This window comes from Neolamprologus brichardi, chromosome 19, assembly GCF_056152115.1.
Source record: "Neolamprologus brichardi isolate AB-2024 chromosome 19, ASM5615211v1, whole genome shotgun sequence".
Classification (NCBI taxonomy): domain Eukaryota; kingdom Metazoa; phylum Chordata; class Actinopteri; order Cichliformes; family Cichlidae; genus Neolamprologus; species Neolamprologus brichardi.
The window spans coordinates 9291435-9318226 of NC_142122.1; the positions used below are offsets into that span (position 1 = coordinate 9291435).

General features: G+C 40.4%; 2 protein-coding genes across 2 annotated transcripts; one reads left to right on the forward strand and one right to left on the reverse strand.

The window, feature by feature from the left end:
• The first annotated feature begins 3717 nt into the window (after positions 1-3717).
• Positions 3718-11882, forward strand: dcaf10 (DDB1 and CUL4 associated factor 10). Its single transcript, XM_006798632.3, has 7 exons — positions 3718-4631; positions 5322-5435; positions 7072-7269; positions 7917-8119; positions 8255-8335; positions 8420-8565; positions 8949-11882. Exons 1-7 carry the CDS (start codon positions 4144-4146, stop codon positions 9318-9320), a joined length of 1602 nt encoding a protein of 533 aa, XP_006798695.1. The 5' UTR covers positions 3718-4143; the 3' UTR covers positions 9321-11882.
• Positions 11883-15175: 3293 nt separating this feature from the next.
• On the reverse strand, positions 15176-25767 carry cpxm1a (carboxypeptidase X (M14 family), member 1a). The gene is made up of 13 exons (XM_087832679.1): positions 25356-25767; positions 24451-24560; positions 23333-23472; positions 23066-23150; positions 21622-21772; positions 21437-21522; positions 21172-21295; positions 20261-20457; positions 19973-20152; positions 17015-17309; positions 16473-16612; positions 16285-16387; positions 15176-15917 (listed from the first exon to the last, which is right to left on the reverse strand). The coding sequence occupies exons 1-13, from the start codon at positions 25765-25767 to the stop codon at positions 15595-15597; spliced, it is 2346 nt and encodes a 781-aa protein (XP_087688805.1). The 3' UTR covers positions 15176-15594.
• Positions 25768-26792: the final 1025 nt, after the last annotated feature.

A 26792-nucleotide genomic window follows, 5' to 3' on the forward strand; every position in this document is an offset into this window, starting at 1 on the left:
ACAGCAAGAAACTAAAAGTATGCAATATAACCCCAACATGGATATTATAAAGGAGGGCTGAGAAATAATGTTTAATCAAGCACAGCAGCAGATTGTAAACCTGATGACTACAAACAAGCACAACAAATGCAAGCTATTAATCAGAAGCTACATGGGAATCTCCAAGACACAGAGAAAAAGAATCAGGAGCTGCAAGTAAAATTTGATGAAGCCCTGGAAAAAAAGAGTTTCTTCAAGAGAAGAAACAAGAGGACATAAAGGAGAAAGAAATGGAATGTAAACTCCAAAACATGGAGGAAAAACATCATGTGCAAATACTGCTTGATGAAGCACTGCACAAAAATGCAGAAATGCTTCAAGAGAAAGAGCAACAGGAAGAAATACAGAAAAAAACACAACTTATTCTCCAAGACTTTGAAAGGAAAAATCTACAACTGCACGCATGTTATAATGAAATGCATGCGAAAACCATTGAACTAGAAGGAGAAAAGGAAAAACTGGAAAAAAATAATGCTCAGACATGCAATATAGGTTCAATGAAATGCTGAGAAAAAACAGAACCTAACAACAACTTGAGGTGCAAAAACAATGAAATACAGGTGCAAGGGAAGAACTGAAGAAAACACATAAAGACCTGTAGTGTACGCTTCAAGAAATCCAGAGCAGAAATGAGGAGTTAGAAGACAACAAAGTACAACAGGGGAATATAAAGATGCTACAGGCAAAGTGAATACAGGAGGCAAAATCTAAAAAACTGAAAGAAAAGCTTAATGAAAAACAAGCAAAATTAGAAGAACTGGAGAAAAAATGCAAGAAATTTGAGGAGCAAAATGCAGGAACAATCGATGAACTGAAAATCCTCATCCTACAGAGGAAAGAGCTCCAGGAACAGTGCCTAAAAAATAAGAAAAAATACTTCTGCTCTTTCAGGAGGAGGGACCCTATGCTTCCTCACTTAATCATGAGGAGGCATAGGCTTGTCTTCCTCCACCTCTTTTCTATCTCATCACCCCTCTCCCTTTCTCTCCGACCACCTCTTCATCACTCTCCATGTTTTCTTTCTCCAATATATTCATCCTTTTTCTTTTCTTTTTTCACCCTCACACCCAAACCTTCTGCCTCAGGTTTCTTCCTGCTTAAAGGGAGTTTTTCCTCCTTGCTCAGAAGGGATTGTTGGGGTTTTCTCTCCTCTGTCTCTTTCCTCCTTTCTAATCCTTTCTTTTCACCACTTTTTCGGCCTTCTACCCTTGCTTTACCCTCTTCTTTGCAACTCTTTCCCCACTTCTTCCTTTCCTCTATCATCTCCCAACCCTCTGTTCACTTTTGAGAAAACATGGTAGGGAGATGGGTGGAGGGGGGAATAAACACAATCAACCATATTTTTACAAGTGTCAAATCAGTGTCTTCGTTCAAGAATAATTCATTTTAAGAATTAAAATGAAGAAAGGTTTGATAGCTGCATGTGTTGGTTTGGCAGCACATTTATGTTTTACATTCTAGCAGTATCTGTCACAATCTCCTGGTTTGACTCACGCAATAAAGAAAGGGATAGATGAAAAACACAGAGTTATGTTTGTCTTACAGGCCAGAATATCAGCAGATGTTTAATATAAGAGAAACATGTGTATAATATTCATTATTTAGACTGATGAAGACCAAAAATTTTATACATATTTGGATTTAAAAAATGAAAAAAATAAATAGATGAAGGAAAAATTGAACATATTCTTTAAAAACAAAAAAAACAAAAAACCAGTTAACATATTGTAGCACTGTAGATATTTACAGATAGCTAGGACCAGAATCTAGATTTACAAGAGCAGTTTATACTGGAAACCTGAAGTAACAAACAGACCATCGTAAATTTTGAACTGCTGGCTGTTTTATGGAAAATGGAATACACAGAAGTGTACGTACAGTTTCGGCACTTAAGTTGTTGGATCTAAATCCCAGAAGGAATTAAATAAAAGAAGAAAAAACAAAAATAAATCTCTCTCACGTCCCACTTTAGGTTTGGTTTTAAATCCTGATCTGTGTCCAATACCAGTTAAGCCTGATTAGTTCCTTTTAGGTTAATCTAAGTTTCTTTTAGTTGTTGTTCTAACTCTCTGATCAATATGAGTCAACGTAGTTCTAATGAGTCAATTTAATTCAACCTTATTTAGTTCAACCAACCCATTCGCTCACTGTACGTACAAAGTGGCTGTTTATGAATACTCAGTAACACTTCAATGAGTTACCAATGCAATTTCAACAGAATGAATGGAATTAGGATGCTGAACATGAAATCAAATTTCCACAGATTTACAAGAAAATTGTTTGAAAACACAATTCAGAAAACCACAATAGCTCTAATCAGGCTTAAATCCTCAGAACGCTGCAGCAACAGAAATTATTATCAAGGGGTGCTGTGTGGTAGGTGGAGACCCAATGTGCAGGACTCCTTAGACAAACATAAACTCAAAATAAGCTTTATTAGCTATCACTGGCAAGCGTAATAGAAACATATGGCATAAGGCAAACCACAATGGAATTTTGTTTGATTCGCAATTAAATGTGTGTTCATACAGTCCATTATTTCCATTTAAACTATGACTACAGGTATATGCTACCAACCAAAGCAGTCTTAAGGAGGTTTTCACAAACTGTTCAGAATACACATTTTCCTTAATAAGACATTTTCTTAATTCTTCATTTGTCAATGAATCTTCCTGTAAAAGGCTCTCTCTCTATATATATATCTATAGAAACCACATACATATTTTTATTCAAATATCTGATTTATGAGAAAACAGATTATTTTAAAATAGCTCAGTATGGTAAGCAGGAGTCAGGTGTTTCTTACCAGAAATGCACTGAGGAATGGACACACCCTTGTGGAGAACCTGTGAAGCTACAGCTGTGAAGCTGATTTTGAGCCATCATCCATGTGGAAAGCATCTGATTGCCAACATTTGGATTTTTCAGCATGGCAATGATCCAAACAACTTGCCAATTTAGTAAAAGCAAACCTGTATTGAAAAACACACACTGGAACACTATCAGTCACAGATTGGCCTCCCCAGAGCCTGCATCTCAACATTACTGAAGCAGTGTGAGATTATCGTGACAGAAAATGGAACAAAAGGCAGCCAACATCCAAAGTAGAGCTTGTAATATCCTTTAGGAATTCTTTGGAGCTATTCCTGAAGCCTACTTAAAGAAATTACTAGAAATTGTGCCTATGAGAGTTCAGGTTGTGTTGAAAAAGAAAGGTGATCATACCAAACATCGACATTCAGTCTCCTTAGAATTGCACAATCTATTTCTTGCCTTATATGCCGCATTTCCGTGCATGTTTACACATGTGCAAAAAACATTGCTGCATTTATTTACAGTATTCTTGTAAACTATTAAAAAATGAGGATTGGCTCAAGACTTTTGACTTGATGTATTATTATCACTGTTATTATTGTTGTTACCTTTTTATGACAGTGTTTGCTTTGTTGATCTTCCTGCGCTATTTACATCTTAAAGATTTCAGTCTTGCGCATTTATATTGTCATATTCATAAATGAATTTATGGTTAACTATTGTCACATAGCAAATCCACTTATTCAGCAGATGGCAGCAAGCAATCTGCTAGGGAAAGGAAACGGAACTACGTCATTGTTTGCGTTTGTTTTGGTGCGGACAAAACAAGTTATGTGAAAGAAGCACGAATCTTCCGCTTGGATGTTTCAGCTCGGCGTTTGTACTCAAGAAAACGGGCTTATTTGTACGTGTCTTATTTCGATAAAAATGAGTAGAAGCACGGTTTAGGAGTAATAAACAATACTTATATTGTGTTTTGCTTTATGTAAGACACACGCATAGAGTTTTAAAGGCTATTTGTGCTTTTATTTTGAAGATTAATCATCATCTTCCGGTGAAATTTAAGCTAACATGTGTGTGGTTTAACGGGAGGCGTTAAGGCGCTGGCAAACCTAGCAACAAAATAAAATTTGCCCAGCGTAACCTATGCACCTAAAATGCTCTGCAATGGATTCTTAAAAGAGTGAAGGAAGCAGCGGGTTCGTGTTCATTAGGTGACCGGGCCAGCCTACTTTTCGAGACCCTGCACCCCGAACCGCAAACGTCTGTGCGGACGCTGGAGAAGCTACAATGAGCTCGGAGCACCAGAGCGACAGCGAGGACGCCGACGAGTCGCGGGACAGGCCCAACGGCGGCACCGTCTCCGACAAAGAGGAAGACCCTGACATTGACGATTCGGATGAGGAAGATGACATCGCTCGGAGAGCTTCTCCTTCACCCCCCGCGAGCAGCGAGGGTCTAGTGGCTCCTATCGCGGGGTCTCCCGTATTGGAGGAGCGAGAGCCCCGCTCCAGACCGGCCGTCGCACCGCTGAAGAAGTGCACTGATGGTAGCTCCGACACTGGTGGTGGCTCCGACACTGACAGCTTCAGGGGTGCTAGCCTGTTTTCTTGGTTGCAGAGCAGGACTATAAGACGAGGGGTGTTTGTGGACCCAGCTCGGGATAACTTCAGGACAATGACAAGCTTGTACCGCTCTATGAATCCGGCTGTAGAGTCAGTTAACCTGAGCACTCAGACCCATGGAGCCGTGTTTAACCTGGAGTACTCCCCGGACGGGTAAGATTTGTCTGCGTTTTAGGGTGTGAAGTTGAGAGATTTCCCGATATTTGTGCGTTAAAAGCTTGAATTTAAAAGCCACATTCGTCCTCACCTACCTACTTCATCTCATACAAACTCACTCGGTGTTTAATGATGACATAATAAATAGTTTCCAGACAAACCCCATCAGTTTGTTTACTGATGATTTAACAGTACGTTCTTAATATCCTCAAAATGTAACCTCCAAAGTCTTGTACTAGTGAGCACTTCTCGGACTTAAGCCAAGAGACAGCAGATGTAAGAAACAAATCCTGCAGACAAACCAGGTCAAGCTGTGCCCAGTCTGGGTCACATTTGTTTTGTGGGCTCACACTTCCTGTCCTGGCTGTACCGTGATAGCGCTGCTGTGCACAATACTCGTCAATACTTAATACTTTGACTTGTGTCTGCATTTGACGCTTGAATTTTTTAAATTATACCTGTTCTTGTTGTGCAGTTTTAGTAACATTGTTGTGACTCATTATTATAGCAAAAATGCAATGAGTAGTGTAGCGTCAATGCAAGTAAAATTCATCCTGTCTACTTATTAGATTGCCTATAAACTGAGAAAATATTCTCCTTTTTCCCCTTTATGCTTTCGTTTGCTGCTGCATAACATCTTGTCGCACATGGACAAAGAGATCAACTGGTTTTTTTTCTTCTGATTAGGTCTGTGCTGACTGTGGCCTGTGAGCAGACTGAGGTCCTGCTGTTTGATCCAATCTCATCCAGACACATCAAAACCCTGACGGAGGCCCATGAGGACTGTGTCAACAACATAAGGTGCATTATTCTAATCTTGAATCTCTGGGGAAAGGTTTTACAAATTGGGTCTGTAGCTCAGTAAAAGGGAGCGAGAGACCTGTGGGTTAAGGTAATAAAACATAATAAACAGTCTGTATTACAGCATGAGTCTTTAAATCAAGTATGACATGCAGAGACTAATAAATGGATGGAAGAGCTGAAGGTGCCAAATAAGAAATCCTTCCGCATTTCAGTACAACCTTAGTTGAACAACAACACATATCATCCATTGCCTTTATTTATATAACAAAAATTAAGCCAAAATGCTGAAGCAGTGTGTGAAAAAACAAAGTACATATTTGCAGCTTCCATAGAAATTGAGCAGGCCAATGAAATGCGCTTCATTAATAGATAATTAGCAAGTGTGAGCACCTCTATAAGCGCAGACGTTTTGTCATTTTCCAGCTTTGTCAGGACTGTCTTAAAACAAACCCAAGGAGGAAAGACAAAATCAGTGATCTTAGAGAAGCAGCTGTTGTTGTCCATCAATCTGAAAAGGGTTATGAGGCCATTTCCAAACAAGTTGAATGATGGACTTCAAATTGTGTGAAAAAATATATGCAAAGTGTGAAAAATATTATTCACAAAAGCAAAATATTAAAGACAGCCAAGGCTCTAAGGCCTCCTTTAGTGTGTTTAATATTAAAGTTTATGACTGGACTGTAATGAACAGTTATGGCTTGTTTGGAAGGGTTGTCAGGAGAAAGCCTCTTCTCCCTAAAAAGAACATATAAGCACAGCTTAGCTCTGCAAACCAATACCTGAGCAAATTGCAAAGCTTCTGGAACAATCCCCTTTAAGACAGAAGAGACCCAAGCAGAGATGTTTGGCCATAATACATAGGCTTACATTTGGAGAAAGCGCCTCACAGCAGCTGTCAACGTGGTGGTGGAGGGCTGATGATTTGGGCTTGTTTTGCAGTCACGGAGTTGACCATGGACTGTTTTGTACACCAGAGTATTCAAGAGTCAAATGTGAGGCCATCTGTCCGACAACTAAAGCTTGGCTGAAATTGGATTATGTAACAGGACAAAGATCCAAAGCACAGCAATAAAGTGAAGCAACGTTGTAAAGAAGAGTGGGCCAGAATTCCTCCACAACAATGTGAGAGACTGAAAAAGTCGTACAGAACGTGAGAACATCACGTTATTGCTGCCAAAGGTGGTTCTTCAAGCTACTCAATTATTGGGGGTACTTAGATTTTCACACAACTGCTTCTGCATGTTGGTTTAGTTTCTGTTAAATAAATAATGATGCAGTGTAATGTGTCATGTATTGTTCTTCAGTGGCAGTTGTATTTAAAGAGAACCTGCTAGGAACCAGAATTTTATTTTCACCTAATATGTAAAGCCATAGAATTGGAACAGGGTGTATTTTCTTTTCCACAGGACTGTAGTTTCATTTTAGTGGCATCAGGTTCTTACAGAGATGTCGCATTTGTACATCATCCCACTTGATAAAAGACTTCTGTGTAGAATAGCTCTCTTCTTGCTCCTCACAGTGTCCTCACAGATCTTCACGAGGATGTCAGCGTAGGGAAGCGCCCCAGATTGGTCAACCTGTGTTGAAATTACTATCCACTGGGTTTCCTAAATCTGTGTTTCTCTCCCTGTAGGTTTTTGGACAATCGTTTGTTTGCCACCTGCTCCGACGACACCACAATTGCATTATGGGATCTGCGTAAGCTTAACTCAAAGGTTTGCTCATTGCACGGGCATGCCAGCTGGGTGAAGAACATCGAGTATGACACCAACACTCGTCTCCTTGTCACTTCTGGCTTCGATGGTAATGTCATCACATGGGACACTAACAGGTTAGTCATTGTCTACGGTATGTTTGTTTTACGTCCATGTGCTCGTTGTGTCTGTGCCACATACAGTTATGGTGAAAATAAAGTATATCCTTATTAGAAGTGGCCTGTACTTCAAACCAATTTAAACATGCCCAGGTTATCTTATTGTGATTTGTTTCTTTTGGCTTTCAATCAAAATGCTTTAATTTAGTTAGTTAGTGATTTAGCTTCATATATGTTACTACATGTTATACAAAAATGACAAAAATTTCAAATACTGATTTCAGTCTTGAGCTAAAACCTCGGGTTTCGCACTGCACTAAATACAACCTTTCAGTCAGTTTTTCCTGGTCTCAGATCTGCGATATTAATGTGGGTGGATAGCTCTAATATGATCATCTCCAGGATACAGCTTTGGCTGAGATAATCATATTACGTCTGTGATATTAGACCACAGAAGCCCAAACCACCTGCTGGTCGACCTTTCTGTATGCAAAGGGCAACCAATCAGAAGTCTGGGATAAAGGGAGGGAGCAGGAGCTAGAACAGCTGATTTGATGAAATGGAACTGAGGGGCTGCACCAAGGCTGATCTATACAGGAAGGGTTTTATTAAGATATTGTAATCTAACTGTCTGTTAAACCTTAATTACTTCTCTGCATTTATAGGTTTACAGAGGATGGCTGCCCACACAAAAAGTTCTTCCACACTCGCTACTTAATGAGGATGCGCCTGACACCTGACTGTTCCAAGATGCTCATTTCTACTTCCTCAGGGTACTTGCTCATCCTCCATGACCTGGACCTCACCCAGTCCCTAGAGGTGGGCAGCTACCGAATGCTACGAGCACGACGGACTCCCCTCAGCTCAGGTCAGATCAGGCTCATGCGCAAATTAATGAAGTGTTTTGCTCACGTTCCTTCATGTTTGAATTGCTGAATTGTTCGCGTTAGGTTAGTGTTTATTAAAAAAAAACAACCTATAAATGCCTTTTATGATTTTGTAGATGGAGGCACATCAGCGTCCAGATCCGCTTGTACTCCTCGCCAGGGAAATGACTCCAGCAAGCTCCACCCTCATAGAGAAGGTCAGGGCAAATCATGATATAGAAGGGATAAACTACTGACACCTGAGGTTTTGTCTTTAATGTTATGAAAAACTGTGCTCGCAGGGCTGTCTCCCAGAAACAGTCTGGAGGTGTTAACTCCAGAGATCCCCGGCGAGAGGGACAGAGGGAACTGCATCACCTCCCTGCAGCTCCATCCCAAAGGCTGGGCCACACTTATCCGATGCTCCAGCAACATGGATGACCAAGAGGTGAGAAACATGGAGCGGTGCATGAAGCTGACATAATCACAGTTTTGTTTATTAAAATGCCTTAAACCACCAAGATCCCTCTTCAAGCTATTTTTGTAATCCACACAGGCTAAAATACGCCTTCACTAATATTTGTTCCCTCTAAAAGTTTTATATCAACCAGAGGATTTTGTTAGCCATTAACAAGCGTAATTCTGGCTGTATATTTGACCATTTTTCTTGTAGAACTGAAGTGCAGTGTCATACTTTTAAGCAGCTTACAAGTAAAGGGCCACTGAAGGCTGTATTTCCAGTGATGACGCTGATGCGATTGCGTGTTTAATCATCTGGTATTAAACTGCATCACTTGTATGTCCGCTTTCTCACTGCCTTTCTCTCTTCAGTGGACGTGTGTGTATGAGTTCCAGGAGGGAGCACCCACTCGCCCGCTGGTCTCCCCCCGTTGCTCCCTCCGCCTTACCCACTACATCGAGGAGGCCAACGTGGGGCGGGGCTACATCAAGGAGCTGTGCTTCAGCCCAGATGGACGGCTCATCTGCTCCCCTTACGGCTACGGCGTACGCCTCCTGGCCTTCGACGAGCGCTGTGGCGAGCTGGTCGACTGCCTGCCCATCCAGACCAGCTGCCTCAGGGAGATACGCTCCATCTACTCGCACAGTGACGTAGTGCTCACCACAAAGTTCTCCCCAACACACTGCCAGCTGGCCTCGGGGTGCCTCAGTGGGCGCGTGGCCCTTTACCAGCCCAAGTTTTAGCATCCGGTACTGTTGAAGAAAGAAGTGTCGCAGACCTCAGTGAAGAAGTACTGATTAGGGTTTATGCACAGCAAGTCTGAGAATATATCAAAGAAGCATTAATTTATTCATAATCACACAAAAATCTATAAAAACCTTGCATTGCCCAAGTTTAGTGCAGCTACTTAATCTCTTTGATTTTTACAGTTTTGCCATTATGTGTTTACAGATTGTTTAGCTACTGAGAAATATGCTTAGCTTCTGTCGGAAACATTAAAGGAAAAGCTGTCAAAAACTCTAAAAAGGAGAAAAAAACGTGTAGCAATCCTAAATCGGATTCCCGGCATCTGTTTGTCTGAATCTTTTTCCGATAAACTAAAGAAACAAACCCTAAAAGTACTTCTTGACCCAGGTCTGCAGCCGCTAAGCAGGCAAAGTTAGTTTGGATTGTAGGTGTCAGCTGATAGCCATTGACATGGGAGAAGAACGGAGAAGACTTGAGCTGTGGACCGGTGGCCAGACTGCAGCAGTGGATGGAAACCTCACTGACCCTGAACTTTAAGAAGAAAAAAAGGCAGTACAAGAAAGATCAGTTGGGTTTTACTTTTCTCCTCGGAGACAGTGGCGCAACGTGGCATCAGTGAAGGACAAGCTCGTTTTCATATTAAAGATTCATTCTCTATAGCAGTAAAAAACTTTGATTTTGTTGAGACTCGGCACACCCAGATGTTGCTGTCTCAGGACAAAAACACTAAGGATGCAAGCGGACATGAATCCTAAAGGGACGAGTAAGGAACGGGCGCTTTCGTCTGTCGCTGGTCGTCTCAATTCGGCGTCCTCTGCTGCACATCGTGTCGCTCTCTGCTGCTCTGCTCATGCCTTTTCTCCACAGGTGCTGCTTCTCTGCTCATACAATCTGAACTTTGACCCCTGACTTCAAGTACGTTTTCTGTCTCCACCCTGTTTCTGCCTTCATGGTCTTTGATAGTGTTTTTTTTAAGTGGTTTTATTGGTGTATGAATTATGGCACTACTTGTAGCACGATGTTTGATGCTATTCTCACAGTCACTGAGGCTACTTTAAGAGTAGATACATTGGAGTCACTTTTCATTTCCTGTAAGTGGAAACTGCTGAAGTCCAGCTGCTGTCGGTGTCTCATTTCCAGATTTTTCCACACCCACTCTTTGTATAAATGAAAATGTAGTAGCAGTTAAGTATTTTTCCCTTAAACATTGCTGGCATTATTATAGATTTTCCACATCGAGCACGCTGCTCTGGCTTCCCAACCCTGCCTGCGTCTCTCAGCACCTACATCGTTACATCTGAAAATGCAACTCTTTAAAATATTTTCATCTGACTTACTTTTTTCTTTTTCACTTTTTTCCCCTCCAGTGTTACTCAAACAGAATGGTGCACTAAACGTATTTACAGTTAGCCACAGTATCTATGTTCAAATAGTGAGGCTAACTAATGTGTTTCTAATGTTTTTGACTGCATTGGAGCTGTCAGACAGCTGGAGACAGACAAATAAGCTGTTTCATTAATGCTTGCTGTAGAATATTGCCGGCCTTTTTATTTTATCAGTGGCATGTTCACTTTTTGACTGAGAAAGATTCTTTACATTCTTTATTTAACATTTGCAAGATGAAATTGTGCTTTTTCTACCCCTGAACCTAAGTTTGTTGGTTTTTGGACAGTGCTAATCCACACTGTTTTGTCACACCTAGTGTTTCACGTTTGCTTGTGTTAGCATAAAGTTGATGAGCAAGGCTTTTCTCCTCTTTAAAGGAGCAAATTGCTTTGACTGTTCTTGTAAGAGCAATGCTTTTGTGTTTTGTATAGCTGCTGTAAGCACATGCCTGATTGTTACAACTGTAATGTATACTGGCTACAGTACATACTGACTGACTGCAGAGTAGATAGAAACTTGCTGTTAGGGAAACAAACAAACAAACAAAAAAAGACAGAAGCGTATACTACTATGCATACCAGCCTCTTAAGATAATTCTTCTTTCTTATTTATGTGAGGCTCTGTGTTCAGCTCTTAGATGCCAAATGTTTTGATTCTGTTTGTTTTTCTTTTTCTTTTTTTTACTTGGACTTCTCTGCCGTGAGCTAAAAGTGGGTATCTATTTGTGGATTTGGAAATATCTTCTCTCGTTTCACATTTTGGGAAGTGTCTCATTCACATCTGGTGGGGTGTTGAGATGGAACTACATTCATGCCTTTGGTATTAAAGGGGGAACTGTTGCTTTATGGATATATTGACCACTCAGTATTTAGTGGTGTATATTTCACAGTGTTTAGATGCTCTAAATTCTGAACATGTCTCTAAACCTTAATGTAAAAAAAAAAAAATACTGCAAAGATAAGAGTGCAGCAGCACCCCCTACAGTCACAAAGTGTTAAAATGCTGGCTAATCACTCCAAATATTCAGGGTTTTACAGTCATGTGACTACCAGCTCTACTTGTTTGACCGTCTGTCATTTACAAGTTGCGAGGACAAAATATGTATTTTAAATAGAGGCTGATGGCGATACCTGTGAAATCAATTGTTAAAACCCCCAATTATGGCTTCTCCCCCCCCCAAAAAAAACAAAAAGCCCTCTGTGTCCCCCCCCCCAAAAAAAAACAAAAAAAAAACCCAAAAAGCCCTCTGTGTGATTGCTTTGATTGCTACCAGATTCCTGTGGTTGCATGGAGCTTGCATGGAGCAGCAACTTATCTGCAAACACTCACCAACTAGTCTTAACTGCTAGTTAAACAAAATGTTCACCAAGTAAAAGTTTGCATTTTTCCAACCCAGAAGTCCATGTTTTATACCATCTGTGCAGCCAACACGCTCCAAAGCTTTCTGGATTTGTAGCGTTTCTGGTTTGTTTTGCACGTTTTTGCTCGACTAGTAGTTGGCGAGTGTTTGCAGACAAGTCGGTGTCTTCCACAAAGAGAACGTCCAGCCCTGGCAATTTGAGAGCGACCAAAGCACTCTGAGATTTTGCAGTAGTACCCTCTTTGAGGCAGATTTTTACCTAGCAAGAGCATGCAACCGCTCACCAACCGTTGGGGGAAATACACATTTTCTTCCTGTGCTGAATGGTAATTGTATCTCGTCCATTTTGGCTGACAACGAGCGACTTGCATATGACCTCAAAAACCTTTATAAAGCCACTGGTAAGATTAGCATAATCACTGGGAAGATTACTAATTAGCACTTCTGTCTCCCTTGGCTACTCAGTGTGCCAGTGGATAACATTTAATTCTGTTAGATAAAGCTGGGCTAGCTGCTTCCAATTGTTTCCACTTTGTGCTAATCTAATGCAAACTGGCTGTTAGGGGTAACTTTATATTAATTGTGAGTGCTATTATTTCTTCTTTTCTGGTCTCAACTCAGTGCCACAAAATGTTGGGGGGGGGGGGGGGGGGGGGGGGGGGGGTGCGTGATAACATTTAACTTCATTTGGGTTTGAGGTGATAACACAGGTGGAGTCTTAGATTCTAGCTCCCTGTATGGTCCTGCAAGCAATGAGAAAAGATGCTTTTAACACTTTGTACCTCAGTTACATGCTCAAAATGTGTTTTCAGTATGTTGCAAACAGAGTCCATTTCACCTCCAGCTCAGTCGTCTTTCTTTCCCTTAGAATTATTTAATTTCTCTGATTACTGACATTTTAAAAAAGTAGACATTTCTTCTGTAAACAGCTACTTTAAAATGAACTGACTGAACTGATGGTTAAAGGATGCTGTGTATTCACCGCTGCTTTTATTTCACTTATTATACTCACGAGCTCTTTGAGGAAAAGTGTCTTATCTGCCATTTTCACTTCAGGTATAGTAACTAAACACCGGGTTCATTTTTAGGAATTTCTTTGTTGCTTTATTGCTCCGGTTCTGGGTTTTTAACCTGTTTTCAGCTGTGGATTAAAGGAATGCTCCCAGTATTTGTGGCGATCACAGCTGGGGGGGGGGGGGAGGGTAAATGCACTGTTGTTTCCTACCTGGTTACACAGAGTAAGTAATCCTGACAGCGATACTAAAAATGGTACTTATCAGAAATAAAAACTTAGCTTCTTTTTCACTGCTGACTGCTCTGTGTTTGGGTCCTTTATTGTTAATTTTCTCTTCATTTATTGATTTATTTTTAAATCGTCCTTAGAATTTCTTCCCTATATGTCAGTCAAACTCTTTCGCATCTGCTGCAGTCCCAACTCTGAGAATGACTTTCCTCATGGGAGGATTAGCAAGTTAAAGGAAGAAATGTTTTTTGTTTTTATGATCTGGTGAGTTATGAAATAAACAATTAAACATTATCTAAAGGGGAGAAGAATCCTATTCATTCAATCACGTCGTATAAGGACTAGACTGAAAATGAAGAGTCAAGACTTTTTCACGGTGCTGTAAGTACACAGGAGGACGAGCAATGCAATTTCTGACTACTTCAGAAAAGAAGCTAATCCAGCCAAAAATACATGTAGGAATTGCAACAGTAGTAGCAAAGGATCTCACGTGCATATGTACAGTCTGTCATTTTTTTTCTGTCAGTGGCAGAAACGTGTGTGCACAGGTACATGATTGGCCTGAAAATGAAAGACTTTGGTTGCACCTGAAACACCCTCCATCACATCATTACTTGACTTGCATGGGGTGTTTGTCAGTGGGAAAAACTGTAAATCTTATGAAAATACAGTTAAAGTCCAAAATCTATCCCTTCCTTTAGATTTTCCAAGAGCCATCCAGTTGGACATATTGGTTTCTTTGCTGGGGTGTTTCTGCCCCCTGGGCCTTATATTTATACCCCTGCTCTATATTGTACAGATGTTAGCCTATCTGAGCTACCACAGATGTGTAATTTCATTAATATATATATATTAATATATTTCTTTCAAAGTTTTTATTGTCTGAAATGTTTAGTTTTAGTTAAGTTTTATTAGTTTCAGTTTTAGCTTTTCTTAAATATTTTTTTATGTATGGAGGGCATATGTCAAAGGCAAGATATAGGAAAATCCGTACAGGTGTTATAATAAAAAACAGTTGATGCTCAATCTTGCAGATGTGCAGAGTCTCAATAAAAGCACCTGTCAGTGAATAATTAGGCATGTTGTTAGCAGACTTCGACAATACTAACAGATAGTTACAGAATTTATTATCTTTATCTTTTTATTTTATTTTTATAAGTTCAAGAAATCATTCTACTTTGGGGTTTTTCAAAGGTCTTAAATTTGTTAACTAAAGTTTTTTGTTTTGGGAGGGTTTTCACATCTAGTTTTAGTTAGCTGTAATAACTTTGGTCTGCATGATTCTTTGGGCTTAAATTGCAAGAATTAAATGTACAATTGCAGACAAAGTTGTGATAACTCTTTGGCCAGACTGTCCTGTAGTTAATAAAACAAAGTTTTTATTAAAAGACATAAAAATCCTTTTTGCAGAAATGTTTGTAGTAGATAGACATTTATTGTTTGTCTATTGGTTATCTAATTTGGTGTAGTATGAATGGGCATGGCACAAGTATTTAAGCAGTAAAACGGATGTATTTATGAAACTTAAGCTATTCAGTGGGCTGGATTGGTGTCTAGCCACAGGCTTTGTTTAGATGTTTACAGAGAAAATTAATTTTTTTATCTCATTTATTTGAATTCTTTCTTTTATTTTGACTACATTGTCCTTCTGTTCAACACTTTAGCCGACGCTTGATGTCTTTTAAACGTGCTAGACAAATAAAGCTCATTTGATTTGAGGTTTGTCCATGTGCCACACAGATTTCCCTCTTTTTCATCCTTCCACTCATCTCATGTCCTCACTTTCAGATTGCAACCAATGGCAGTTTCTTTCAGCTGTTCACTTCTGTTAACCTTAGGTTCAGATTAAATACACTGGATAACACAGTTATTTAACTTTATTGGTCCAGTTGGACTTTAGTCAGACAACCAAACTAAAATTAAAAAAAAAAACACTTTTAGAAAATTTATGACATCAGGCCAGCTGACACTGAAATCCTCACCTTAGTTAATGTACAAAAAACCCCAAACCCAGTAAATTCACAATTTAGGAACTCTTTGTGTAACTTTTAAGGATACTTGAGCCAATTTAAAAACCTGTTCTGCAATGACATTGTCCCCAAGAGTTTATGTGCCTGTCATAGCCTGAAGGGTCCCCAAACTGAGAACAGTATCAGACATACAACGGTCTGCATGTTTTGATATTTGAGAAATACTTTTTGTCAACCAGGTGAGCTCCTTTAACAGCAGAAATGTATTTTTTCCCAGAGGACAGTTCATGAACCCGTTCTCCCATCTCCTCTCATGCTTTCCAGGCTTGAGAGGACCGAGCTCTTCTCATCCGCTGACCCTCCCTGCGGCGGTTGATTGCCTTGGTGCTAGCCCGTAGCTTTCGGAGCCTCAGAGCACGAAGACGCAGCTGAAGATCCTGCGGGATCTTCCCCCCTTTGGCCCTGATCTCCTTCAGCCTCTGGATGGGTGTTTTGGTGAGGATGAAGTCACAGATGGTGGGATTTGGTTCCATGCCAACATTGCACCGACGCATGGATGGGAAGTAACCCACGGCCCAAACGATCACCTTGTACTCGCCTGGGTTCAGAAGACGCCAGTAGTCCCCATCAGTGGCTACAGAAAAAAATGAGGTTTGCAGAATTTTAATCTAAGCTTCTGGTTTTACTGGTTAATGCATCTGTAGAAGATAAATGAATAATTTTGCCAAAAACTGATTGCAGCATCTTGTGACGAAAATGTTCTTTGGGGCTCCAAATGGCTTGATATCAGAGATATGTTTGACGGATTACACGTCAGTAAGTCATTTACAACAGTTCAAATACAGCAATTGTCAAAATGGTTCTTTCAGTGTGTTTGGTCACAGGCTGTTAACTTGGTATACACAGAAATACAGCTAAAACAAAGATGCATTTGATGGTTGCACCCTGCTCATTAGAAAGAAAATCAGATTAAAACAGATAAATAAAATCAACTGGCTGACCTGATCGGATGTCATGGTCATGGTCCTCCACCTTGATTATAGCATCTGCTATTCCTTTTTTGGTGAGCTTGTCCCTGACCACACCTTTGATGCCTCTGTGAACCTGAGAGAGGAGAAAATGCTGCCGTGTGAGCCACTGCTTTGAAAACCACATGATAACTTGTACCATTTTCTTTGAACAGGTTTACCTGCTCCATGTAAACCAGCAGAGACTCCTTATTGTTCTCCCACTCGATGGGGAGCTCACTAACATGAGGAAACTTATCACAGGACAGCTCCACTGTCACCTCGAAGCAGTTGGTGTGCAGGTAACTGAAGTCGTTCATACCTGCAGGAAAGGCAGGCACAGAAAACACAGTGAATATTGAGTGAAACAGTCGTGCAATTTATAGGTTTAAGGGGGAAAAGAACTGAATTTGATCCTTGAATAGAGAGAAATATGACATCTGTCAGTGATTAACTTGGTTAAATGTATTTTTTAAGCTTGCAAATTATAGCAAGATTAAAATTTGATATGTACTGGAGCCTAGTTTAATTTAAGGGATATGCAATTTGACAGGATGTTTGCACATTGGTAGTAAATGTTTTTAAGTGTTTCAATCTGCTCTCTTGTTTTGTAACACTAACTGAAATCACACAACATCCTCTGCAGAGGACGATGCAGCATTTTTTGGGTCTGATGAGTCTCAGATGGCGGAAATCATGCTCAGAACAGACTGATGAAACTCACTGCCAGGAACCGTGTGCCAGGCTCCGCCGTTGATGATGTTGTTATGTAACTGAAAGTCCTCGTAGTGGCAGATACGTCGGTCCGGGTTGGCCATCACCAGGTTAGTCGAGGCATAGACCGAGGCCAGCCAGCGAAAGAAGGCGTTGTCTGCTGTTGGCGTGTCTTCCTGCGGCGCCCAGTCACGGGTGCAGTCGAAGGGATAGGTAACAACAAGCTCTCCACCATGGAGGTTGGCGCTGAGCACAAAGGGAATGTCCTGCATCCAGCTGATGACCGCACGTGTCTCTGGTGCAACCTGGGCAGAGGTAGAAGGAGTTTAGTTTAAGTACCCAAAGCATGTGAATCTGCAAAAACTAAATTGTTAAAAGTAAAAAGGCATGCAGTATTCAAAAAATAAAAAGCTGAAGTATTAAAAGTAAAGAAAAAAAAGGTGAAAACATATTATTTTATTAGGTTATTTGTCTTTTACTACAGCGCATTATCATATTTCTCTTTGATTTTATATTTGATTCTTAGCATGCTTTTCTATTTCTTTAGCATTCTTAGTTGCAGTTACTGTGTGTATGAGAGTCTTAGGTTCATTGGGGTTTCCCTTTATGTTAAGTTTACTGTGGTGTCCAAGTTTCCCTGTTTAGTTATTTCCTGTTTTAGTTTTCTAGTTAGTTGTCTCCTGTGTTTTGCATTTAGTTTCATGTCCTCTGTTTTGTTATCGTGATTAGTTTGACCTGTGCCTCGTTGCCCAGATGTTTCTAATTCCCTGATTTGTTAACTGACCATGTTTTCCTGTGTGTGATGCTTTTGTTTTGGACTATTTTCTTTGTTCATGGAAGACACTGCCAGATACAGTCCGACTGATATTAGGCCAATATTAGCTATTTGCTGATCTAACACTGCTGGTGTTTAAAAATCAATGAATAAAGATTCGATGAAAATGTAAAGATTAGAGGCAGGGCGCTCCTTTCCTGCTGGCATCATGTAAATACTACAAATCCAAAAAACAGCTGGTCCGAGCAGAGTTAGACAGAGACATGTACTACGTTATGGCGTCCAAAACGATGAAGCAAGATTTCACCTTATCTGGGTAACTTCAGGATTGACCTTGGGGTTTCAGTACTATGACGATGGATCACTACTTTCTGATTTTATTGCCACGGTAACTTAAACTCCACATGAGGTTGTGTTGCAGGTTAGAGATCAACAGGTATGAAATCACCTCCTATTGACCAATCAGTTCTCTAGAAAATCACTTTCCCAGACCTCTCTCCTGAGAGTGAGAGGGTCTAAAGATTTTTTTAAAGTGTTTAAAGTCATTGTGTTTCACTGATGAGCAATTATAAGAAATATATGTTCTTAGACATAATGTTGTGGTGGGATTGTCTTTATGACACCCAGGACGCACTCTAGTATATCTTCATAAATCAGTTGTGTAACTTCTGTAAGCCACTTCTGACGTGTGATCAGCGACTGCGTGTTTGCCATTAGTGAGAGCAACTTTTTGGAAAATCTGTTCTATATGCACTTTAAAGTTCTTTTCCTGTTTTTCTAGCATGATCTTGACTAATAATAGTAAAGCCAACATGGCAAAGACTGTAATCTGCATATGTGCAACCTTGTGCAACCTGCAAATTGATGGCCAGGAGTGTCTCTACACCAAATGTCTGTATTGATATTGATTAATATTAATTCAAAATTGATTTAAAAGTCCAGTATTGGTCGGACTCTAGTCAGAGAGTTAATGGAGTAAAGAAGGAGAGGAAAATTCTAAATTATGCACAGAAAAACTTGCTCTCATTTTGTACTTTCGTTCTTTTTTTGTGAACTTTTGTGGACTTGATCTTGAACAGGTTTTTAACATATACCTTTTTCTCATTTGTTTTCCATTCAACAACTTTAATGTCTCAGGTGGTAGAGCAGGTCATCTACTGATTGGAAGGTTGGTGGTTCGATTCCTGGCTTCCCCTAGTCTGCATGCCAAATATCCTTGGGCAAGGTACTAACCCCAAATTGCTCTCCGATGCATCCATCGGAGTATGAATGTGTTTGAATGTTAGCTATAAAAGCACTTAGAAAGATGTGCTTGTGCGAATGGGTCTGAATGGGTGAATGCACAAGTTGTGTAAAGCGCTTTGAGTGCTCAGATGAGTAGAAAAGCGCTATATAAGAACCAGTCCATTTACCATTTACCATTGATAAAACGAGTAATTTCTCATTAGATCTATGCACTGCTTACACTGATGAAACATCTAACAACTCGCAGACATTTTAAAGGTGGAGGAGCCCACTGTTTTTGTGAAGTAAATTCTGCTGTCAGATGTATGTGAAGAAGGAGGGAAGACAATACTGAACCCTGAAATGTCACAAAGTCAAACTTTTAACAACGAAGCAAACAAGTGGAAACACTAAGTCTAGCTCCTAAAACTGGTACTTAAGTACAGTTCTCAGGGGAAATAATCAGACACTGGAAAGATTTTCAGAATAAAACACAGATGGCAGGATTAATAATCCTAACCCGCATGATGCAGTTAAATAAATAACCTTTTTAATAACAAAACACACCCAAGAGGAAATTCACCAAAGAAAAGCTTGTAGATCTGGTGATCTTTTTCTGTCATTAAGCAGGATTTCAGCCTGTGTTTGCCTTGAACACTGTCACCAGACACTGAGTGACAATCCTCAGGCTTTCAGGGAAACTAGTTTCTTGGCTCTGAAATGATTTCCTGATCTGAGCCTTTGCATGTCAATGAAATGAAAATAATGGCACGCCGACTAAAGCTGACTAAAGCTGCTCTTTCTCACGACCTTCGTGAGAACAAAACATTGAGCATTGTAAAATTGTAGTTTTTAGGTGAAGTCAATTTTAATGCTTTAGTTTCTATTTCCTGTCAATGTTAAAATAGCCTCCAGGTGGTGCCAATGAAATGAATTTTTCAAATGCACAAATGAGATGCATTTCCTTACTGTGGCGTCTTCTTTGGTGTAGTATTCTGGGATGGGGATGTAGTGGTTGGGCACTTTGGATTTATCTGCTGCTTTTTCTTCGGTGTCCCACATAATGTTGTTCAGGTCTGGGAAGTTATGATTCAGGTCGATTCCTTCAAAGCTGTATCGTCCCTCAGCCCATCCAGACAGTTCTGAACCCTGCACCACATTAACAAGTATAATGTGGGGATTATTAAAGAGCATATTATATATATATATATTTTTTAAAAAAAGAACAAGACATGAGCCTAATTAAGATTTACCCACCTTCACATAAGCCCCCTCATATCCATCTGGGTTCATGGAGGGCAGGAGGTGGATTCGCGTCTCGGTGACCAGCCGTACAATACGCTGGTTGCCCTTTTTGTATTCTTTGCACATATACTGCATGAGGTTTAGGACAAGCTCTCGACCAAGAGCTTCATTTCCGTGCATGCCTGCCACGTAGCGAAACTCAGGTTCCCCTGCCAAGAGGAAAATTTAGAGCCCCTTTACACGCCAAGGAATAAAAAAATGTGGAAGAACTGACTGGGGCACTTCTAAAAGGAGGTCATATTAAACATTATCTAAGATTTTAAGTTTATTTTTGTTTTCTAAAGCTCAGCAGCACACTAGGAAGACATTTAATTGCTCAGATAAAGCAGTCTGTGTTAGGCAACAGTTTGGCGCCAGGCATTTCTAAGTACATGACTCCAAAGACCTGAAGTCTGGGCTTTTACCACAAAAATAAAATATGTTCAAGGCCTCAGTGTTTTCTCTTAGACTTGGCACTGATCACTACTCCATGAAATCAATTAAACAGCTGCTGACACATAAGAGCAAAATGCCTGGGAGCAAAGTGATTTTGAAATGTGTTTATGACATTTCTCTTAAGAAACAAAGACACGCTGTACCAAACTTGATTTTACTCATCTTGCTGGCAGATGTTGAGTGGCCACAGATCACATTTAAACGCAAGCCTGTATCTAATGGCAATGGTTCAAAGAAATAAAATCATTTGTTTATACAAGAGAGGCCTTCTCCTCAGGACCCCCTGCCTCCCTGTGTGGGGCTGCTGCAGAAATCAGGCTGTATAAACAATGGTGGACATTGAACTGCACCTCTGAGCTGCGAAACTCTGGGTAACTTGAGAAATATGACAAACCAGAAGGTTTCATTCCAATATCTTCAACTCTTACCGATTTCGTGTTTGCCCGGGTTATCTGAGATCTCCATAACGTAGAGTTTGAGGCCCATGTAGCTCCTCCCTATAGTGTAGACGCGGGTGATGTCGGGACACTCCTCCGTCACAGACTTCATGAGCTTCAGGGTTCAGAAAACACGCTTGAGTGTAAGGCTTAAAAGGGTTAAAGCTGAACCTTTACCAAATCTGCAAACCGTTAAGAGCATGAGTAAAAACCCTGGTGTTTATGGGAAAGCCACTCATCCTGTAACTTTCCTAACCTTTCTCATTTCTTTGTAGTTGTGGTGTCTAAAGTCCAGAGCATCCTTGGATCCTGATTCATGCTCTGAGAAAATGTCAGATGGATCTAAAAGAAAGTAGCAGATGTTTCCAGTTACATATTTTCTTGCATTTGAACATCCACAGTAAATGCTGTGTCCCTCTCGCCTACTGTTTTTTTTCCTACCGTGAACACGGCAGCCAAGTATCTCAGCCCTGAGGCAGACGGTCCCGTTGGAGTACCAGGTCTGTGGGTTGATGCGGATGAAACGGGCAACGGTGGGAACAGGAAGGAGCCCAAGAACCGGCGTCTCAGGATTCTGGTTTCCTTCAAATAGCTGCACAATTCAATGTGAGTTCATATAAGTTTGTGTAGTCATGGAAAAAAGATAGCAGGCCCTCTATATATTCTAAGCTTTTGTATATAAGGATAAAATAAAAGTAATCTGGCCTTATCAGGTTTTATTTACGATGTTTATTAGGCCATTTCCAAAGAACTTCATTCTAAAAAGAACATGCCACCACAGCTTATGTGTGCAAAATTGCCTCAGAACAACCACAAGGCATCTGGAACAATGTCCTTTGAAGAGATGGGATGTTTGGCCAAAATGCACAGTGCTACGTTTGGAGAAAACTAAACACAGCGTATCGGCACAAACACCTCATACCAACTGTCAAGCACGGTGGTGCGGTGCTTATAATTTGGGCTTGTTATGGAGCCACGGGACCTGAGTACCTTACACTCATTGAGGTGACCACTTATTCCTCTGTATACCAAAGTATTGTAGAGACAAATGTGAGTCCATCTGTTGGACAGCTAAAACTTGACTGAAATTGGGTCATGCAAAAGGAAAATGACCCCAAGCAAATCACAGCAAATCTACAAAAGAATGGCTGAAAAAGATGGTGTTGCAATGGACCAGTGAAAGTCCAGACCTTAAGAAGGCAAACTTTAATGAACTGCAACAAGATTATAAAGACTAGTGCGCCAAAATTCCTCCACAACGATGTGAGAGACTGATAAAGTCGTAGACAAAACAATTCAAGTCGTTGCTGCTAAAATAGGTGCAACAAGCTCTTGAGTCGTGGGGTGACAGGACAGTGGAGGAAGAACATGCAGGAAGTGGGCCTGAGTTTGATTCTGCAGTTGCCTTCTGGCAGATGGTTTGCCTGCTCGGCCCACTGTGCTAATGATTACAACACAAATATAGCTGAAAACATGACCTTCTTGGCAGAGTTAGCAATGGCTTTAAAATGAAGTGGAAAACTTTTATTTCGCCTTCATTTCCTTGGAAAGAGCTTGGACTTTCCAAAATATGTGGCGTCAGACAAAAAAAGAGTTTGAACTGCAGTTTTCAGTCTAACCTTAAATTTCTTTGTACACACTGCATGCTGGAACATTGATCAATGTGTACTTTAGTTTGTTTATATAGTGTGTTATAATGAGTTAAAGGCCACCCCCGAATTTCAGTTTTTGCCGTACTGTATTTGTTTCACTCTGAGTCCTCTCTAATCTGCACCAATACTTAAGGTTTTGGTTTACAGTCTATATTTCACTTTGGCAGAGAAACTTCAAAATCTGTTTTCCATCTATGTTCCTTAAATCGCAGAATACAAGAAGTAGTTCTCACCGCTTCCCGCGTCCCGTTCATGGAGGTATGCCAGGTTACAGAGTCATTACTCAGCTGAACTTTGTAGGTTTCGACCCAGTCCCAACTATGACATAGACCAAAAATGAAAACAAACGTATATTTTTTCAGTGAGCTCATTGCAGCGGGCAGCCAAAGAATACCACAGCACTCCATCTTTGCTTTAGACAGTATGTTCAACGAAGAGCTAATGTCCATAATGCTAACAAATTATTTTGATTTTCAGCTTTAATCCTGATACTACCTGACCTCCAGATGGAGTTTCGCCCTTGCAGAATAACTCCAGTAAACAGAGTGAGATGAAGGGCATCCACCTCGAGCCACTGGTGCCGGTCCTTATACTCGGCACACCAAGCTCCATCATACAGATCTCCATCCTCAATGCCAGACTTGGAAAAAAAAAGAAGAGAAAAAAAGAAAAACGCACGTCACAAAGAATCCAAGAAACACTCCCTGAAAACTTGAGGTTTGGCCTTCGTGTGAAGCATTGCATAAGAGTGCTGACCCTATTTTGAAATAATTACTTTCAGACTCCAGACTCAAGATTTTGGACCGCAGAACAAGAGGAGTGGACGGCTGCAGTGATAAACACATCTGGCTCTGCATTCATCAGATTATTTCATTTAATTTTTGTACATTTTTTTCTTGGAACAAACAATGAATAGATTTTATTTTATTGGCTAATTTTACAAGCCAAGCAAGAACTAATAAGCCTGCTAAGTTAAAGGGTGGATACTTTATAATTTATAGTTCCTGTAATAAACACTAGAAATAAGTATTTAAGTTAAATATGACAACTTGAAAGGAATGGCTAATCCCATTAGGAGATCAAATTAGTCAAGATATCTGATTATAGAATAGAATAGAAAACTTCCCAGTGGACTTTCTTGTTACTTTGGACCAAATCTTTGATTCCACATTAAACTGAGTCTCAAGTAAAGTAATTCTAACCGTGAAAAAAGTAACTGTAGTTTTTCCTGGACCTTTATGGTGACGTTTCTCTTCACTATGGTGATAAATTAAACATCTGTAGATTTTGCATGTTGACAGAAGAAATAATTTTTTAAACCGTTTTTAATACGCTTTGCATAGAAACTGGAGATTCCCACACACACAACATTTGAAACATAACAAAATAGTATTCAGTAGATTCAGCTTGATTCATCAAATTGAATCCATTCAAATTCATGTCTTTGAAGTAGCAGTCAATCTAAATTAACTAATAAAGGTAATTTTAGGTTGTATTTCTTTATTTGATTTTCAAAGTTTTTAAAAAATGTGTGCAGTTTGTTTATGTTAATAAAATTTAACAATGCTTTCCAAAATGCTGAGAGATGAGTGTCTGTAATAGCCTCTGACCCACTGACCTGGATATTCAGCCTCCCCCTGTGAGGACCCAGCCCCGACCGCTGGTAGGACGAAGCTTGAATCTGGCTGTCATCAACTCGCAGGGACTCCAGGCCGAGGGGAGGACAGTCTGCGCGGAAAACAAAAGTGAATCATCACGCGATAAGATCTTCTCTGGGTTTCTGTCTCCACATGTTGATCCTCTGCAGAAGCAGCTCTGAGATCGACAGTGGAAGGGTTAACCTTTCTCTCTCTTTGTGGTTTGTCTGAGTAAGCAAACACATGCCAGATGTAAACCGAGCTCCAAGCTGTTATGGGGAATATCTCTGATCATCTTGGGCCAGTTCTGTGGAAGTTTGGAGGCCCCTCACCTCCTCCTCCCCCTGCTCTGCTTGTTTCGGGGAGTAGAGGAAGCTGCAGATATTGGAAATAGTGGAGGCTTTGGATGTAATTTGAGACACAGTGGAGAAAAGTCAAATGTTCAGCAGATCAGGGAGGTGAGAGCTACAGCTGCAGGGGATTCTGAGGTTTAGGGAACAGCTAATAACATTCACATCAGTCACAAGTGGGTCAAAACAGCTAAATCCAACATATTGATATAGCAAGTATTACAAGCAGTAACAAATGCTATACAGTGTAATACAGCTGTGTATAGCTGGAAGACATATTCCTTTAAGTGACTGACTGAGAAGAGATTTTTAAAAACTAAGCTAAGCAAAAACTAAACTTCAAACTAACTTTACTGGGATTTTTTTGACCTTCTATGATTGGAAATATAATATAATAATAGCAATAATTATCTCCATCTACTTTTACAGCTTGATTTGTGTTAAAGGTTGACTCTTTAATTAATATGGAGTTAATACTGGAGCTCCTAACACAGCTTCATGCAAAAATCAGACTAAATGGGTAATTTTTTTCCTACCCAGTTTCGATTTGTCATCTTCAGTCTTGCGGTCTCTTGGGTCTTTCTCTTTCTTGTTTCTTTCTTTGCTGGTGTCCGTGGTGTCCAGCTGTTTGTCTCTGACAGTGGTGGTGAAAATGTCTGGCTCTGCTGTTGCTGGAGTCGTTCCGTCCCTGCTCTCGCCCTTCACGGTCACAGCCTCGGTCCAATTCAGAGTTGGCCTTGTTGTTGTTGTGTAGTTGATTAATGCATAACTCTTAGTCGGTGCTGGGGTGTTTATCAGTGCTGCAGCACCGTGTGTCAAAAGTCCCAGGAAAAGCACTGCAGGCAGCATGCACAATGACTTTTCCATCCTGGTCTTTGTTGCTGGAGAAGAGTGAGGGGGAAAAAAAACTCCCCTTTGGTTTATGAGATGACAGAGCCAGACCTCCATCCACCTCCCCTCCTCCTCAGTCCCACCTCCCCTTACTCCCTCACTCTTCCTCCCTCCCTCCCTCCCAAAATTCCAGCTGAAGTCCTGCAAAGAATTGTGACAGCAAATGTATCTGTGCATGGTTACAATATAGGCTGTGTGTGCCTGTGTGAACCAAACACTGACCTGCCTTCAAAAAATTTGTTAAAATGATGATTAGAAATGTGTTTATCATAACAAAGTGAGCATGTAGTTTTATAGCACTTGACAAGTGGGGTTTTTAGTCCTCTTATAATGATTCAGACTTACTGTGCCTAGCTCTTTTGAACAGGACTGCACAAGTTGTCCACAATGAGTTAAAAAATGAAATGGTTTTGGTGCATGAAGAACCACCTTTAGCAGCAATAATTTGAAATAATTGTTTTCTGCATGACCCAGGTCATGTAGCTACAAAACAAGCGCAAATCATCACCTCTCCACTACCGTGCTTGACCGCTGGTATTATGTGTTCGTGTTGATTTTGCTGTGTTTGGTTTTCTCCAAACGTGGAGCATTGCATTACAGACAAAGATCTCCACTTTGGTCTCGTCTGTCCAAAGGACATTGTTCCAGAAGTTGTGTGGCTTGTTCACACGTAACTTTGCAAAGCTAAGCGATGCTGGCATGATTTTAGAAAGAAGAGGTTTTCTCTTGGCGAACCTCCCAAATAAGAAGCTTCGGTCTTTTTCTAATCGTGCTGTCGAGAACTTTAATATTTAACATGCTAACTGAGGTCTGTTGAGTCTGAGATGTCACTCTTAGATTTTTTGCGGCTTCTCTGAGCATTGCACGGTCTGATCTTGTGTTGAATTTGTGACGACCTTCACTCCTGGGAAGATTGGAAACTGTCTGATTGCTGCCTCTTCTGACATAAATGCTCCAGTGCAGCAGAATGATAAAACGTCTACTTTTATGGAGATGCTCACAATTTCTGATGATCATTAAATAAATGCATTTGATCATTTTGGTGTAGTAATATATTTTTTGATGTTGTTCTGATGAAGTTC